The 13,924-nt window shown below is 61.5% G+C and overlaps 4 protein-coding genes across 4 annotated transcripts; all 4 read right to left on the minus strand.

The window, feature by feature from the left end:
- Positions 1 to 36: 36 nt before the first annotated feature.
- Positions 37 to 378, minus strand: ABB37_05478 (putative acylphosphatase; the record flags this gene model as incomplete). Its single annotated transcript, XM_015803512.1, has 1 exon — positions 37 to 378. One exon carries the CDS (start codon positions 376 to 378, stop codon positions 37 to 39), a length of 342 nt encoding a protein of 113 aa, XP_015658154.1.
- A 594-nt stretch (positions 379 to 972) lies between these two features.
- On the minus strand, positions 973 to 4,633 carry ABB37_05479 (putative kinesin; the record flags this gene model as incomplete). The annotated part of the gene is made up of 1 exon (XM_015803513.1): positions 973 to 4,633. The coding sequence occupies exon 1, from the start codon at positions 4,258 to 4,260 to the stop codon at positions 973 to 975; it is 3,288 nt and encodes a 1,095-aa protein (XP_015658155.1). The 5' UTR covers positions 4,261 to 4,633.
- Positions 4,634 to 5,748: 1,115 nt separating this feature from the next.
- On the minus strand, positions 5,749 to 10,601 carry ABB37_05480 (putative mitochondrial hypothetical protein; the record flags this gene model as incomplete). The annotated part of the gene is made up of 1 exon (XM_015803514.1): positions 5,749 to 10,601. The coding sequence occupies exon 1, from the start codon at positions 10,198 to 10,200 to the stop codon at positions 5,749 to 5,751; it is 4,452 nt and encodes a 1,483-aa protein (XP_015658156.1). The 5' UTR covers positions 10,201 to 10,601.
- Positions 10,602 to 11,883: 1,282 nt separating this feature from the next.
- Positions 11,884 to 13,909, minus strand: ABB37_05481 (putative protein kinase; the record flags this gene model as incomplete). The annotated part of the gene is made up of 1 exon (XM_015803515.1): positions 11,884 to 13,909. The coding sequence occupies exon 1, from the start codon at positions 13,651 to 13,653 to the stop codon at positions 11,884 to 11,886; it is 1,770 nt and encodes a 589-aa protein (XP_015658157.1). The 5' UTR covers positions 13,654 to 13,909.
- Between the last annotated feature and the right edge of the window lie 15 nt (positions 13,910 to 13,924).

The following is a 13,924-nucleotide window of genomic DNA, read 5'->3' on the forward strand; positions in this document are numbered from 1 at the left end:
GCGGGAACACAACAGCGTATCGTTGCAGACGGTTCTCTAATGTTTCACCTCAAACACGGCTGCTTTGCGAGAGGTGCAATGCGGCACCCGCACCGCCTCCCCGTCCTCGTTCACTACTGTCACGCTAGGTGTAAGATCGGTCACCGCAACGTCCGTCACCACCGCCTTCGGAGGGCCGGTGCGGCACCACGTCTCGAGTGCGTCGAGCTGCGCCGCCGTCCCCTCCGCCAGGATTTCAACCCGCGTGTCTGGCAGGTTGCGCACCCACCCCGTCACCCCCAGCTGCGTCGCCTTCCGCGCCGTGTGCTTGCGATAAAATACACCCTGCACGCGCCCACTCACGAAGATGTGATGCGTGCTGATGAGCGTCACACTCATGCTGCTGCGATACCGAAGATCTTTCCGCTGTCGTATTCGGTGCAGCAATAGTTATAGGAAAATAGGAGAAGGAGGGGGAGGGCGAGAAGGAGGCATAAGAGGTTGCTTTTGCGGTATCTGCGTTCGCAAAGAGCATCTCGACGGCGTCGGAGCTGTCGGCCGATCCGCTGCGCATTGCTGCGAGCGGCACCATAGCAGCTCTGCTGCAACCGGCACGACAACGAACACACGACGCAGAAAAGCTGCGCTGGAGCGGCGCCAGCAACAAGAAGAACCCACCTCTTTTCTCCAACTTCCTGAACAGGAGCCGCCCGTCCTACCCGAGTTCATTTGCGCATTTGACTTCCATTCGGAACCCTTTTGAATGAGAGATGCACCAGAGTAAGGATAAAGAGAATAAATATATAATACAAAAGGAGGAACACATCGTAGAAAGCGACAACAACACAGATTCGTACGCAATTAGATCCCTTCCGACTACAGGAAAACAACAAGCCACCGATTCAATTCCCCGCCCCCCATGTCGTCCCCACCATCACCACGTGCAACAGCGACGCACGCGTCAGGGCAACGCAATTGCAGCGCTGCGTCCTGTCAGATGTCCACATCCATCGCCTTGATGGACGCGTGGATGAGGCCCTGCAAGCTGCGCGCTTCACTTCCCAGCTTCCCGCCTCCCTCTCTCCCATTCACCGCGTCGCCGCTGGACAGCATGTCGCAAATGCGGTCAATCTTGCCGCGCATCCGCTGCTCCAGAATGGTGCGCAGAGCTCGTCGGTCCTTCTCATGGATCGTTAGCTGCTGCTGCAAGCGAGCGACTTCCTCGGCATCCGCGTTGCTGTTGTTGATGGAGGAGGACGATGGAGAGGCGGGGCTGCTCGGATTGTTGCGAGAAACCAAAGAAGCGCGCAGACCCGCGGCTTCACGCTCCAGTTTTTGTATTGCCGCTTGCTGCTCGTTGACCGTTGCCTGCAGAGCCCTCTCACGCGCCTGCGCATCGAGAAGTTGGCGTTGGTGCTCGCGTGGGTCGACATCCGCGCTGACAGCAGGCGGAGAGGAAGAGGGGTTTAAAGGTGCCGATGCGGACGTCGACTTCCTTTCCAGGTTCGGCAGCCGCGACAGGGTTCCCTGCAGGCGAGCCTTCTCCTCCACCTCCTGCAGTCGCTGCCAGACACGACTCACCGCCGACCGCTGTTCCGCGTCTACCGGCGGCGTTGCGCTCTCCAGTAAGTGCTGCATCTCCAGCCGCACGCGGTCCACCTCACGGCCGAGCCTGGCCCGCTCCACACCGTCCGTGCGCACTGCGTCCTGCACCGCGTCGATGGTGGCCGCGTACGCCTTACGCCGCGACTCCCACTCGGCCCGCAACTCACCTCGCAGGCCCTCCATCGCGTCAGCCGCCACCGTGTTGCCGTTCGAGCTGCTGCGCAGACGGAGAATCAGTTGGTCCACTGCCTTGTCCGCCACATGGGCGTTGTCCTCGCTGTTGCGCAGCTGCAGCGTGAGATCCGCCACGGTGCACCGCAGCTGTGCCAGTTGCTCATCGTAGTGACTGCGGAGCATCGAGTCCGCGCGCTGCTGCACCGCACGGGCCAACTCCGCCTCACTAAAGCCCGGCGTTACCGCCGCCGCCCCATCTTTTGACATCGCTCCCGCACCGCCACGAGGGGAGCTCCCGTTGCTGTCCGCGTCGTGGCAGCCCTGCAGCATGACGAGCTCAATGGACAGCTGCTCCGCTGTGACCGTCCGCGTGGGCTGCAGTAGCGATCGATACCGGTAGGAAGGAGACGCACTCGCATCCCCGCTACCTGCCGGATTCCCAGTCACCGCAGACCCAACACGCAGCCGCTGCACGTACGCCGCCGCCTGCGCCTCGCTCAGCCTTCCGACACTTCGTGGATTCACCACAAACGACGGCGGTCGACGACCGCTGCCTCCGTCCCCGCCATCAACCCCGACCGAGCTGCCGCTGTTCTCCCGCAGCGCCTGATCCAACTCCTCCTCCAACGCCAGCACGTGCTGGTCGTAGGCGTCCACTTCCTCCTGCAGCAGCAAAATGGTCTCGTCGCGGTCGTTGAGCCGCGTGGTGAGGCTCAGCATGATGTCGCGCTGCTTCAGCAGGAGGTGCTTGTAGCGGTCCACCTGCTCCTTGTCTTCGGCTACGGCCTGCCGCTCCCGATCCAGCTCGAGCAGCCGCTCGGCGTACTCCTGACTCGTGCGTGGGTTGCCCTCCATGCCGCCCTCGCGCATAATCGCCTCCAACTCCCGAATACGGCCCTCCAGTTCCTCGCGGACGCGGAGTTCCTCTTGGTGAGCCGCGGAGGACTGCTGCAGGGCTGCCAGCGCCGCCACACGGTCCTTCTCCGCCCGTCGGTAGTCCTCCTCCATCTCCGAGAGGAGGACGTGCGTGTCGACCGAGTCGGCCCCGGAGGCGGCGGCCTCCGTCCTCTCCTGCAGTTGCTGCCGCAGCCGGCGCAGTTCCTGCTCATACGTCCGCAGCAGCGTCGCCTGATTGACCCCCTCGTTCACCACGGCATGGGTCTGGATGTTCTTGGCGCGGTTGGCAAACATCAGTGTCGACAGCGACTCCGCGTAAGACTCCAGCGCGGGGGAGATGCAGGCGATCAGCGTTGTCTTGCAGTTACCGCCGAGTGAGTCCCGGAGAGCGCTCGTGAGGGCCGAGTTGCGAAATGGGATGTGCCGCGGCAGGCCGCCGCGACGGCCGTGTGCGGTGGACTTGGCCGCCAAGGCGGCAATGACGTTGCCAAGCTCGTGCAGCGACTTATTAATGCTCTTCGTCTCCTCTAAGCGCTGTCCCGTCACCCCGGCAAGTCGAATCTTTTCGCTGCCCGCGAGGTCCACGATGTGCAGCTTGCCAAAGCGGTAGGCCAGCGGGCTCGCCTCGTCCCCCTCCATCGCCTCCACCACGATGGTGAAGATGGCGTGCGAGCGGGAGGACAGCTCACTCAGCCGCGTGGCACTCGTCGCGCGCTGGGCGGTGCCTTTGGCAATGAGGCCGTAGACGTCCTCTGGCGTCCGGACGACCCATTCCGACAGACCGTCCACGTAGACGCCACGCTGTGGGGTGTGGCGCACCCCGAGACTGCTGCGGGTGCCCAACGACGGGTTTGGCGCCTCCAACAGGTCCGAGATGACCTCGTTGTAGATCTGCATGTAGGAGGCCCGCACGAGAAACTTCGTGTCCGCGCTCGCGCTGCGCTTCTCATGAATGTACGCGAAGACGTCCTCCACCGCGCGCGGAATGATGCCCCGCTCCTCCTCGTTCGTGAAGCCCTCCATCGTGTAAGTCTTACCGGTGCCGGTCTGCCCGTACGCCATCAACGTGGCGTTGTAACCCTCCAGCACGGACAGCACGGCGGGCCGGGCACTTCGCTCGTACACCTCCTCCTGCGTCGCAGCCGCGCTGTAGACGCGGTCGAAGGCGTAGCTCTGGCGCGAGTACACCGCCGCCCGTCCATCCTCCGTGTCGAGAGCGTCGCACAGGGTGATGGTGTTCTCGTGCGCCGCGGTGATTTGCACGACGTCCACAAACGGGCGGTAGCCGTGTAGCTCTCGCGGCAGCGGTGGTCGCACGCGGACGGCGACGCGGAAGTTTTCGCGCGTGTCGGCGCCGTCCGCACCTGCGTACAGGTTCGCGTCGTCGAAGTGCTCCGGTCGCGGCGAGGCGGAGGTCGAGGTGAATCGACTGGCGGTGCTGCGGTGTTGGTGGCCCGCCACGTGTCCCTCGCTGTACACGGACGGCGTGTAGATGCTGCTCTCGGTGAAGCTGCCGTTGGTTTGGCTCACCATCGAGGTGGAGGTGGCGCGTTCACCGTGGCGCCGCACCGAGTTGCCGGCGGGCGACCCTCTAATGAAGTACATTATAAACGGAGGACTAGACTAACAAAAAAAAAGTTTGAAAAACAAACAAAACAAATAACAATTAAGAAGTGAATGAAAGTGCGGCACAGTGGGAAGTGACTAAGCAGTACGAAATATACAGAACAGAACTTTGTGGTCGCCTTTCTTCTTTTTTCCTTTTCTTCGTTAGACGACAGCGGGAAAGAAACGCTGCCACCAACGACGAGCAGGCGCGCACTCCTCTCCCCTCACGTCGGCAAGAGAAGACGGTGTCGCCTCCGCGCCACAATGGGAGCTGGCAAATGTACGCAGGCTCCGCTGCGCGCTCTTCCGTAGTCGTCTTTGCGTAGCAATCGCGGTGACTCCTCCCAACGACGGCAACCAACAGAGCTGCTTGCGGCACGTCCGTGGGTGCGGTGTGGGGTGGAAGAAAATAAGAAGGGGAAACAAAAACGCGGAGAAGCGATGGTATGCGAAAGAGTAGCGAGATTGGAGTTTACGCATTACGTGTGTCGAGAAAGGAGAAGGAGCAAAAATGGAATGACGAAGACCTCAACCGCCGTTCCTGCGCGTGCCGAGAGTTTCGGCAAAGAAGGTAAACGACAAGCCATGAAAGGCCGCGGTAGGGATGCATCTTTTCCACTTTGCTAAGCGAAATGCGAGTGCTAGCGCACGACGAGACATCACGGACATCGTGCCTCTCTACTCAGGAATAAATGGCAGACCATGCCTGTGTGTGTTTCCGCGCGTTTTTCTCTTTTACGTTGCCTCCTTCGTTGCTGCTGATGTTAACAAAATACTGAAGGAAAGAGAAAGAGAAAGACCATCATGCGTACTCGGCATCATGCAAAGTCAAACGGTGGCAACCCACCCACACCACTCAAAGGAGGCCAAATAAGAATAAAAAGCACGTTGCTGCTTCTATGAAGGTGCGTACAACGACACCCCTCCCCCCCTCCTCCCCCTCCGCGCAGGTACGACAGCGGTGCGGGAGAGGTAGAAACAAAAACCCCATTCCTCACACCCGCACCCGCACACGCACGGACCAACAAGCCAAACTGCACCAGTACAATAAATCACACAGCCGTTCACTGAAAACATTTCTATAGAGAAGCGCTACAAGTCAATAGAAAGAAAGGAAGAAAACCAAAGAAAGCTACAGGTTCTATCGATAGAAAAATACATGTCTCCCCTCCCCCGCCTCCACGCAAAGCGATGCATTCAATCACACACACACGAGGGCGAGCCCGGAAAGGAAGGCGAAACAAAGCGAGGTCCGTCAGCGGCGGGATGGACAAGGAAGCGCAGCTACGCCTCTACCATGCGAGAAAACAACGGGGAAGGGGGGAAGAGGGAAAGGAAGATAAAAGTTCTATTCGACAGCCAGCCGGAGTTCACGCCGCTTGGGAGTGAACAGTGAAAACAGCGACAACACAAGCACATGTTCATACGTATTCCCTGGAGTACCTGTTGTTCCGCTGTGGCGCAGGCCAGGGCGGCCGCAAGCACTCACTTCTTCCCCCTCCCCGCCGCCGGCTTCCTCTTGGCCGGTGCCGCCTTCTTCACCGCCGCCTTCACCGTCCTCTTCGCTGACCGCACCGAAGGCTTCGCGGCGGGCGGGGAAGCGGTCTTCCTCGCACGTCCGCCAGTCGCCGCCTTGGCGGCCGCCGGTCTCGCCGCCGCCTTTTTTGCTTGCGGCTTCTTCTTTGCTGCCGCGGCGGCACTCCTGGTCGGTTTGCTCGTCTTCGTCGTCTTGCCAGCTTTGCCGGCCTTACCAGCCTTACCGCGGCCACCACCACCGCCGCCACGCCTGCCGTGCGCCGTCGCCGCTGCTTCCGTTGCCTCTGCCACCGCCTTCGCCGCCGCCTTCGCCGCGACAGCAGCAGCCTTGTCCTTCTTCGACCGTCGGCGGTGCAACGCGGCGGCTACGGTTGTCTGCCGTGCACCCGACTTCGCCGAGTCATCGGCCGCCGCCGCCGTCTTCTCCGACTTGGCGTTGCCACCCGCCGCTCCTTCTGCATCCCCCGGCGTCGCATCCAGCCGTGCGGAGGGCGTGCTCAGCCACGCGGACAGGCTGGTGTGTGTGCGTGACTTCGTTTTGCTGCGGGGGTGCCGCGTCACCCGTGCCACGCGCCGTGCCGCGTCCATCCAGTCCAGCGCTGGTCGGTTCTCGCCGGTCGGGGCGGCCGCGGGCTCCTCCGCCGCCGCGTTGGCGGCCTCGTCGTCCATGTTGTAGCCGCTGATCTTCGTCACGCCTGTCTTCTGCATAAACTGCGCCATCCCACTCACGTTGCCGTGACGGATCTGCCGGCTGATGCCGCTGCTGCTGTAGCCGTTAGTGCCGCTGTCCTCGCCGTTGAGCACGCTGGAGGCGGCGGCCGCGGCAGGCACCGCCCTCGCGTCCAGCACAATCTGCGGACCCCCCGCACCGCCCATGTTCGCGTTCACCTCCGTGGCGCGGTAGGAGTCGTTGTAGATGCGGCGAATATCGTCCTGCTCAGCGGTCGCACCGCCACCTTGCGGAGCCGACGACGAGGAGGAATAGGCGAGATTGGCGCTGCTTGGGTTTGCTGCGCCTTGGCGGGTCATGACGGCCTTGCGCGAGATGACGGGGCGACCGCGCTGGGCAGACGGGTTACTCGGGTCGAAGAAGACGTTGTTGCCGCCCATCCCTGCGCGTCGGGCGGTGGAATTGGCTGAGGGGTTCACGATCGATGCCGGCGCCGCTGCCATGGCTGCCGTAGTGGCAGTGGCGGTGTTCGCCGGCGTGGGCGGGACACTTCCAAAGAGGGAGCTGAAGGCGGTGTTGTGCTGCTGCTCCGCTGTCACCGCGGCTGCGGTGGATGAAGAAGCAAAGGAGGGGGACTGCAATGCGTTCGCTGCGAACGGCCAGCCGGCCATCGAGGAGGAGGAGGGCGTTGGACCCCAGGCTGTGGTGAAGGTAGTGACGGGGACGGCGGAGGGGGCTGCTGCCGCTGCTGTTACTGCTGCAGACGATGGCGGCGGCACTGATGCCGGTGCTGACGGGGAAAGCGGAGCTGCGGTGGTAGAGGGCGTCTCGGCAGGAACAGCGGTGGCAGCAGCGGACGGGTGAAGGCGCGTACGACGCGGTTGCGGGGCCGCGCCAGCCGCTGCCGTCGTCGCACGCGCTTTTTCGTCCTTTGCCTCACCGTGCGTGCCGCGACCGGCGAAGATTTGCCCTACCGAGGAGTTGAAGAACTTCGCGTAGTAGGACACAGGCTTCTCCGCCGCCGCCGCCGCCGCCTCTGTGGCCGGCGCAGCCGACTCCGGCGGTGGCGGAGGTCGGTAAGGGTCGGGCGAGGGAACTGTTGTGGCTGCCGCTGCTGCTGCTGCTGGTGCTGGTGGTTCCGACTGCCGTTGCGGCGGCGCTGGCGGAGGTGCCTGCGCCGACTCTGCCGCAGGCGTCGCCCTGGCGTCCATCGTCACCTCAAACGGGTCAGACGTGTTCAGGTCCAGTGCGAAGTGCGGCCCGTCGTTCCGCGCGTGGGACTTGTCGATGTGCTTCAGCACAAAACGCCCGCGCCGCTCCTCCGCCGGGGCGGGCTTCGGCAGCGGCATCATCGCCAGCGCCTTCCGCACCTGCGGTGAGAAGTTAGCATCGTTGCTCGTCACCTTCGCCAGGAGCGGGTACTGCGAGGTGAGCAGCGGCAGCGTCATACCACTCTGCAGATACACCAGCAGCACCGTGATGCGGGCGGTTTGCTCGTCAGCCTCCGCCAGCTTCGTGTACGACTTCTCCACGAGCAGCGACAGCAGCGTTTGCAGGGCGGGTGTCTTGGCGACATCCTCGTAAAGGGAGCGAAGGGAGATGAGGAGGTCCTCGAGTTCGGACTTCGTAAACGGCGGGCCACTGTCCACGCAGTCGGTGAAGTTGCGAAGCCACTCCGTGCTGAGCACCACCGCCGGGTAGCGCCGCAAAACGGAGAGGTACCGCACCACCGCGGAGAGCGTCATGCGGTCGGAGCGAACAATGTCCTCGCCGCCGACCTGCACAAACTGCCGAATGGCGGCGTCCCCGTCACCGAAGGTGGTCAGCAGCAGTTCTGCCAGGGACAGGAACTGCAGAGGGCCGACGGAGGCCGCCTTGGCAGCCGCCAACGCCTTGGCCACGCTGAAGGTTTGCTGGTTGCGCTCGGGGTGGTGCGCATCGCAAACGAGCGGCAGCGAAAACAGAATGTCGGTGTTCCACTGCGGCTCGGCAAAGACGCGGCGCAGGTGCGCCTGGGCAGCCTGCAGCAGCGCCGGATGACCGCAGGACAGGACGAACTGCAGGTCGTCGGGGGTAAAGCGCTCGCCTGGGGCGGCGAGGCGGGCGCACAGCGTGGACACCACCGGCTCTTCAAACTGGGTGGAGCCCAGCGTGATGGGCAGCATGTCGACGAGCTGCTTGCTCGTCAGCAACGCGTAGTCGACCGTCTCGACGAGGTTCGGCTCATCCGGGAAGGCAATCGCGAGGTTGAGGCGGACCACGCCGCTCGCGTCCGGCACGTGCAGTCGCAGCGCCACGGCCTTCGCCTCCGCCCACCACGTCGGCTTCGGCCCCGGCAGCATGGCGAAGGTAGCGCAGATGTGCGACAACTCGACCAGGCGCAGCTCCCCGAGCACCACCTCAATCCGCTCCGACAGCCGCGCCGCCAGCTCCGGCGTGAGGAGCTGCGCACGCCGCAAGATGCCGGTCGCGAGGGCCAGCTGCGGCGGCTCGAAGGTCTGCACTTCGTGCTGCACGTACTCACCGTACGCAACAAAGACACGCCGGTAGCGCATGTGCCCGCCCAGCTCGTAGGCAAACACGATCGCCGAGACGTCCTCCGCGTTGGAGCTGTAGAGGATATCACGCGGGTCCAGAAAGCGCACAACGCGGGCGCTGAAGTCCTCCAGCAACGCGCTGTAGTAATCCCGAACGCGGTAGAGGTCGTCGGTGGTGGCGCCGTTCACGTTTGGCGTCACAGAAAGTAAGAGCTTCGCCAGAGAGCTGAGTATGCCGTTCGCTTCCATCGCATTGACCGTCATGGCGTAGTGAAAGGCAGCCCGTGTCAGTCGCTCTATCAGCTCAATCGGCAGCGGCACGAGTTGGTTGTGACGCACACAGGCGAGCGCCAGGGGGGTGAAATTATCCCTGCGGAACTCACCGGTGCACTCCACCAACAGATATAGCACCTGATTCGACTCCGGCCGCTCCGCCCGCACCATCCACGCGTAGATGCGGACGAGGGAAGTCTGCAAGAAAGAGAGGTTGCCTGGTGGGGTCATCTGCAGGTGCTTCATGACCGTATTGGCCAGTTCATCGTTCATCGCCGGTGACACCCGCCTCCCGCAGCGCTGCAGCAGCTTGGCGCACGACGCGAGAGGGTCCCAGAGCTCATTGAAACGGCGTAACGTGTCCTTGCTGGCACTCACATCGCCCTGCAGTGCGTTGATGTCCTGCGTGATAGGCGGCACACTCTGCAGCTGCTGCAGCACCTGCAACACCACTTGAAACACACGCTCGTAGTTCTCCTCGGGACGGATGTTAACGAGACTCAAAGCAGCAAGGAGGCGGTTTACAGCTTTATTGGAGCTGTCCTCCGCCTGTCGAATCAGCTTGTTCATCAGCAGCGAGGCCACTGAGGCCTCGGGTTGAATCTCGAAGAGGTTGAGAAACTGTGAGAGAGCCAAGGCGTTGTCGCCAGTGTCCATCCACGTGCTCAGCTCCACCTTGGGCACCTCCGCGTCCAGGAAACGCTGAGCCTCCTCGCGAGCAAAAGCGTATTGCGATTTATAGCGCAGCCGCTTCTTGAAATTCGCGGCACGACGGAAAAAATCGGCTCCGTTCGGCCGCGCCTCATGTTCGCCTTGCCGTTGCGCACAGACGGCTGATGCCGCCGCCGCCGCCGCACCTGTCGCCCACCCAGTCGACTCTGCGGGCTGCCATCGTAGCAGCTGCGAGGTAATACGTAGCATACTTGCGTAGTGGTGCGTTGATACTCACACGCACACACACACAGACACACACACATATATGTATATATCAACAGAGGAGAAAGAAGTACGAAAAGAGTCTATGCGCAAAGGAACAAAAAATGAGGCGGCTATACGGCCACAGCAAAGAAGGGAAAACAGCGCCAAAGAGAGCGGCCTGTGTACGAGAAAGCAGCAACAATACAGCTGCCTCCCGCTCGCTGAGCTTCCACGTCGTTATCGCTGTGGTGCTGCAGATGTTTAGTTCTGCGTTCTATGCAATAAGTGGATCAATTGTGCTTACCTGCAAATGAAAAGAGTTGATTTGCTCCGTTGTGATCGAAGGTGCGTTATCGCCTCCGGCGGTTCTGCCTGTATGATTGCGCCTTCGATTCCCCACGCTCTGCCCAACAGAAGAAGAAGAGGAGGTTGGGTTTGTCGGAAGAGAACAGGCGGATCCATTCAAGGCACACACACCCACACACAGACAGCGACACTTGACAGTTTATGTGGGCCCTAGTACGATCTCTTTAGACGGAACAGAAGAGTGGGCGTGCAGTTCCACCACGCCTGCGCGGAAGTCAGCAGTGAAGCCGCCGAGGCGTTCTACTATTCTTCTGCACGTGATGCCGAGTGTTCCTCACATCCAGTTCCGTTGTAGCCAGACACAAGGGTACATATCAGAACCATGTGTGTGTGTGTGTGTGTGTGTGTGTGTGTCTGAAAGCTTCTTCTTCTTTCTTTCGCGGCCGTTATCACCTGAGTTCCAAAGGAAAACAAACGGAGGGAGGCCTCCTTTTCTTTATTCGAGCAGCAAATGAAATGATCACCGAGGTAAAAGAAGGCGTGTGTCTTCTCAGCTTTTTCTTCGTAAAACCCTCCCCGCCATGCCTAACTCCGCGCTGCAAACGGCCCCGTTCATCCGGTATGACGACTGAGCGACCTCGTGAAGCGCAACAGCGCTCACCAAAGGGGAAGACCCCCAAAAAAGACGCGTCATCTTCGTTGACAGCTTGAAGAGAATAGCAAGAATAATACTAACGAAACAACGCGCTATATACAGATATAAATAAATTTTTAACGGCGTACATCAACAAGTGAGGATGCTGCGAAGCGACACGTCAATGCAGCCATAAGCCGCAACCGCCAAGTCAGCGAACAAGAAGTTTTTCCCCCGTGAAGAGGTTGACGCGCTATTGCTGTCTTTGCCCCATCACCTCGCCGGCGAGCGCTGCGAAATAATGTCCAACCAATAATAGTAACACGCAAGAGAAAGAGAAGAGTAAACCACCGAAAAGGAGCTGCAACGATAGCAGGGTGCGTCCATGAGGCGCGTGTGTGAAACCCTCATTGACGCAGCGACCTCAACGCAGCGGGAAAGGAAAAAAAAAAGAAGAAGAAACGGGAAAGAGAAGAGCATCGCTATCACGGCAAACCGACAACTTCACACGAAGGGTTTGTTTAGAGAAAAAAATATATACAGTTTAGCCTGTTTACTGTGTGCGTGTATACGAGTTCGAAGGAAAGGATGTCGATTCCATTGGTGACGGTTGTGTACATCGAGAAAGAGAAGAGAAAAGCCAACCAAGACGAGAATAGGAAGAAGACGAAGGCGCGGGGATCGAGGCGTCCTCGTTTGATCTCCCCGCCGTTGTCGCACACAAACACCCACGCACCATCAACGTTTTACGGATACGAAAGCAAATCCACAAAGGCGCCATATTTTGTTTGGATGCCACCCCCGCCCCGACCACCATCACGACCGCCAGCACTATCGCTGTTGCCGTGAGGCGGCTGCACAGCCGGCGCGCGCGGTGCGGAGCTGCGAGCGTGGCCAATGCGTTGCCGTGCCGCCGCATACCGCGAATACGCCTCCTCCTGCTCCTCCGGACTGACCAACGAGGCCTCAACCGTCGAGGTGGGCGATGGGAGAAACGTGTGGCGGATGCCGGCGCTGGAGAGCCGATGCATGCCGGGCCGGCTGTGCTGTCCTCCCGCCGCGCTGCCCGCCTCCCCGTTCGAACCGCTGTTGTAGGTGTTGTAACTCTTGCTTTTGCTGTTCTCTCGCGGCGAGGGAGAGGGGGCACGCGCGGCGGTGGAGTACGCTGGCAGGTCCATCGCATCCAACAGTGGCACGCCGTCAAACACGCTGCGCCGCACCGAGAGTTGCGGTTGCTGTTGCTGCTGCGGCGGCGGAGGTGCACCGCTGTCCACGTGCTGGCCTGCAGGCGCCGGCGTCGTTGCCCTCAAGGAGTCGCTGTCACTGAGCCTGTGGGCGATGGACTCACGTGCCGTGCCCGCCGCAGGCGAGGCGTCGCGCAACCAGGGGTGTCCCAGCAGCTCCCTGGCGGTGGCCCGCAGGTCCTTGTCGTACACGAAACAGAGGTCAAGAAAGCTCTGCAGGGTGGGCGAGACGTGCAGGCCGGGCGGCAGGCGAGGCGGCGCCGTGGCGCAGTTGGCGATGCGGAACAACACGGCTGATGGATTGTGCAGGTCGGCACCGAAGGGGCGGGTGCCGGTGACCATCTCGTACACGGTGACCCCGACGCTCCAAATGTCGGCGCGGGTGGTGTAGCCGACGGAGCCGCGGGCGAGTCTGCCCTTACGGATAATGCGCTTCAGTGGGTTGTAGTAGGGCGTGGAGGAATAGAGCGGGGGTGGGTCGGGGCCCGGGGTGCTGGCGGAAGGAAAGGCCGGCATCGCGTTGGACCAGTCCTCGAGGGAGCTCTCCATGGGAGACGGCTCTGCGTACTGCTTTGCAGTCCCCACGTTGTCGGCAGCGTTGCCCTCTCCACGACCGTCGCTTTTCGCATCTTCCTCTCCCACAGAATCACCCTCTTCATCGTCGTCTTCGACACCTCCGTTAATGACCTCGGGCGCCATGTACCACGGCGTGCCGACCGCCGTCTGCAGGCGTCCCTCTCGCCCCTCGCGCTCGCCAGCGGAGTTCGACAACGGCGGATGCCTTGGCGGTGTCTCCTCCACGTGCTTCGCGACACCGAAGTCCGCAAGCTTGCAGCGGCCCTCTGGGGTGATGAGGATATTCGCCGGCTTCACGTCTCGGTGGCAGACGTGCATGACCTCGTGCAGGTACCGCAGGGCCTCGAGCACGTCGCGGGTGTAGGCGCGTGCGACGGTCTCGCGCAGCGGACCGCAGCGCGTTAATACGTAGTCGAGCGAGCCACCGCTGACGTACTCCATGATGATCTGCACCCCCACCGCACTGCGTCGGGCACCGTAGTACTGCACTAGGTTGGGGTGCCGCCCCTCCCGCATGCAGGCGAGCTCGCGCAGGATCTCCGCCAGCTCCGTGTCCTCCCCGCCTGCCAGGCTGGGCTCCATGTAGGGCAGCTCCTTCACCGCCACAAACTGACCCTTGGCGTGGTCGAAGCCTTCGTAGACGATGCCGCAGCCGCCGACACCGAGCTTGCGGTTCAGCTTCACCACCGACTCCATGGCCAAAACGACAAGAACAGCTGCGAAAAAACAAACCTTGTAGCCGCAATGGCGAAAGGAGAGGATTTATGATTGAGGAGGGAGAGGAAGGGAAGGTCTGATAAGACGCGCCAGCTGCTTGTGAACCGCAGACGCCGGTGTCGCGTCTTCCGCAGCGGCGGCAGCTCAGAACAACGAGATTAAATGCTACAGAAATTGGGAAAGGCAGGGGTGCCACATGGCCGACGGCGCAGCGCCGTCCCAGCAGTTCTTGTCCTGTCGGGTTAAAAGA

The sequence above is a fragment of the Leptomonas pyrrhocoris genome (assembly GCF_001293395.1).
Source record: "Leptomonas pyrrhocoris isolate H10 chromosome Unknown, whole genome shotgun sequence".
Classification (NCBI taxonomy): Eukaryota; Euglenozoa; class Kinetoplastea; order Trypanosomatida; family Trypanosomatidae; genus Leptomonas; species Leptomonas pyrrhocoris.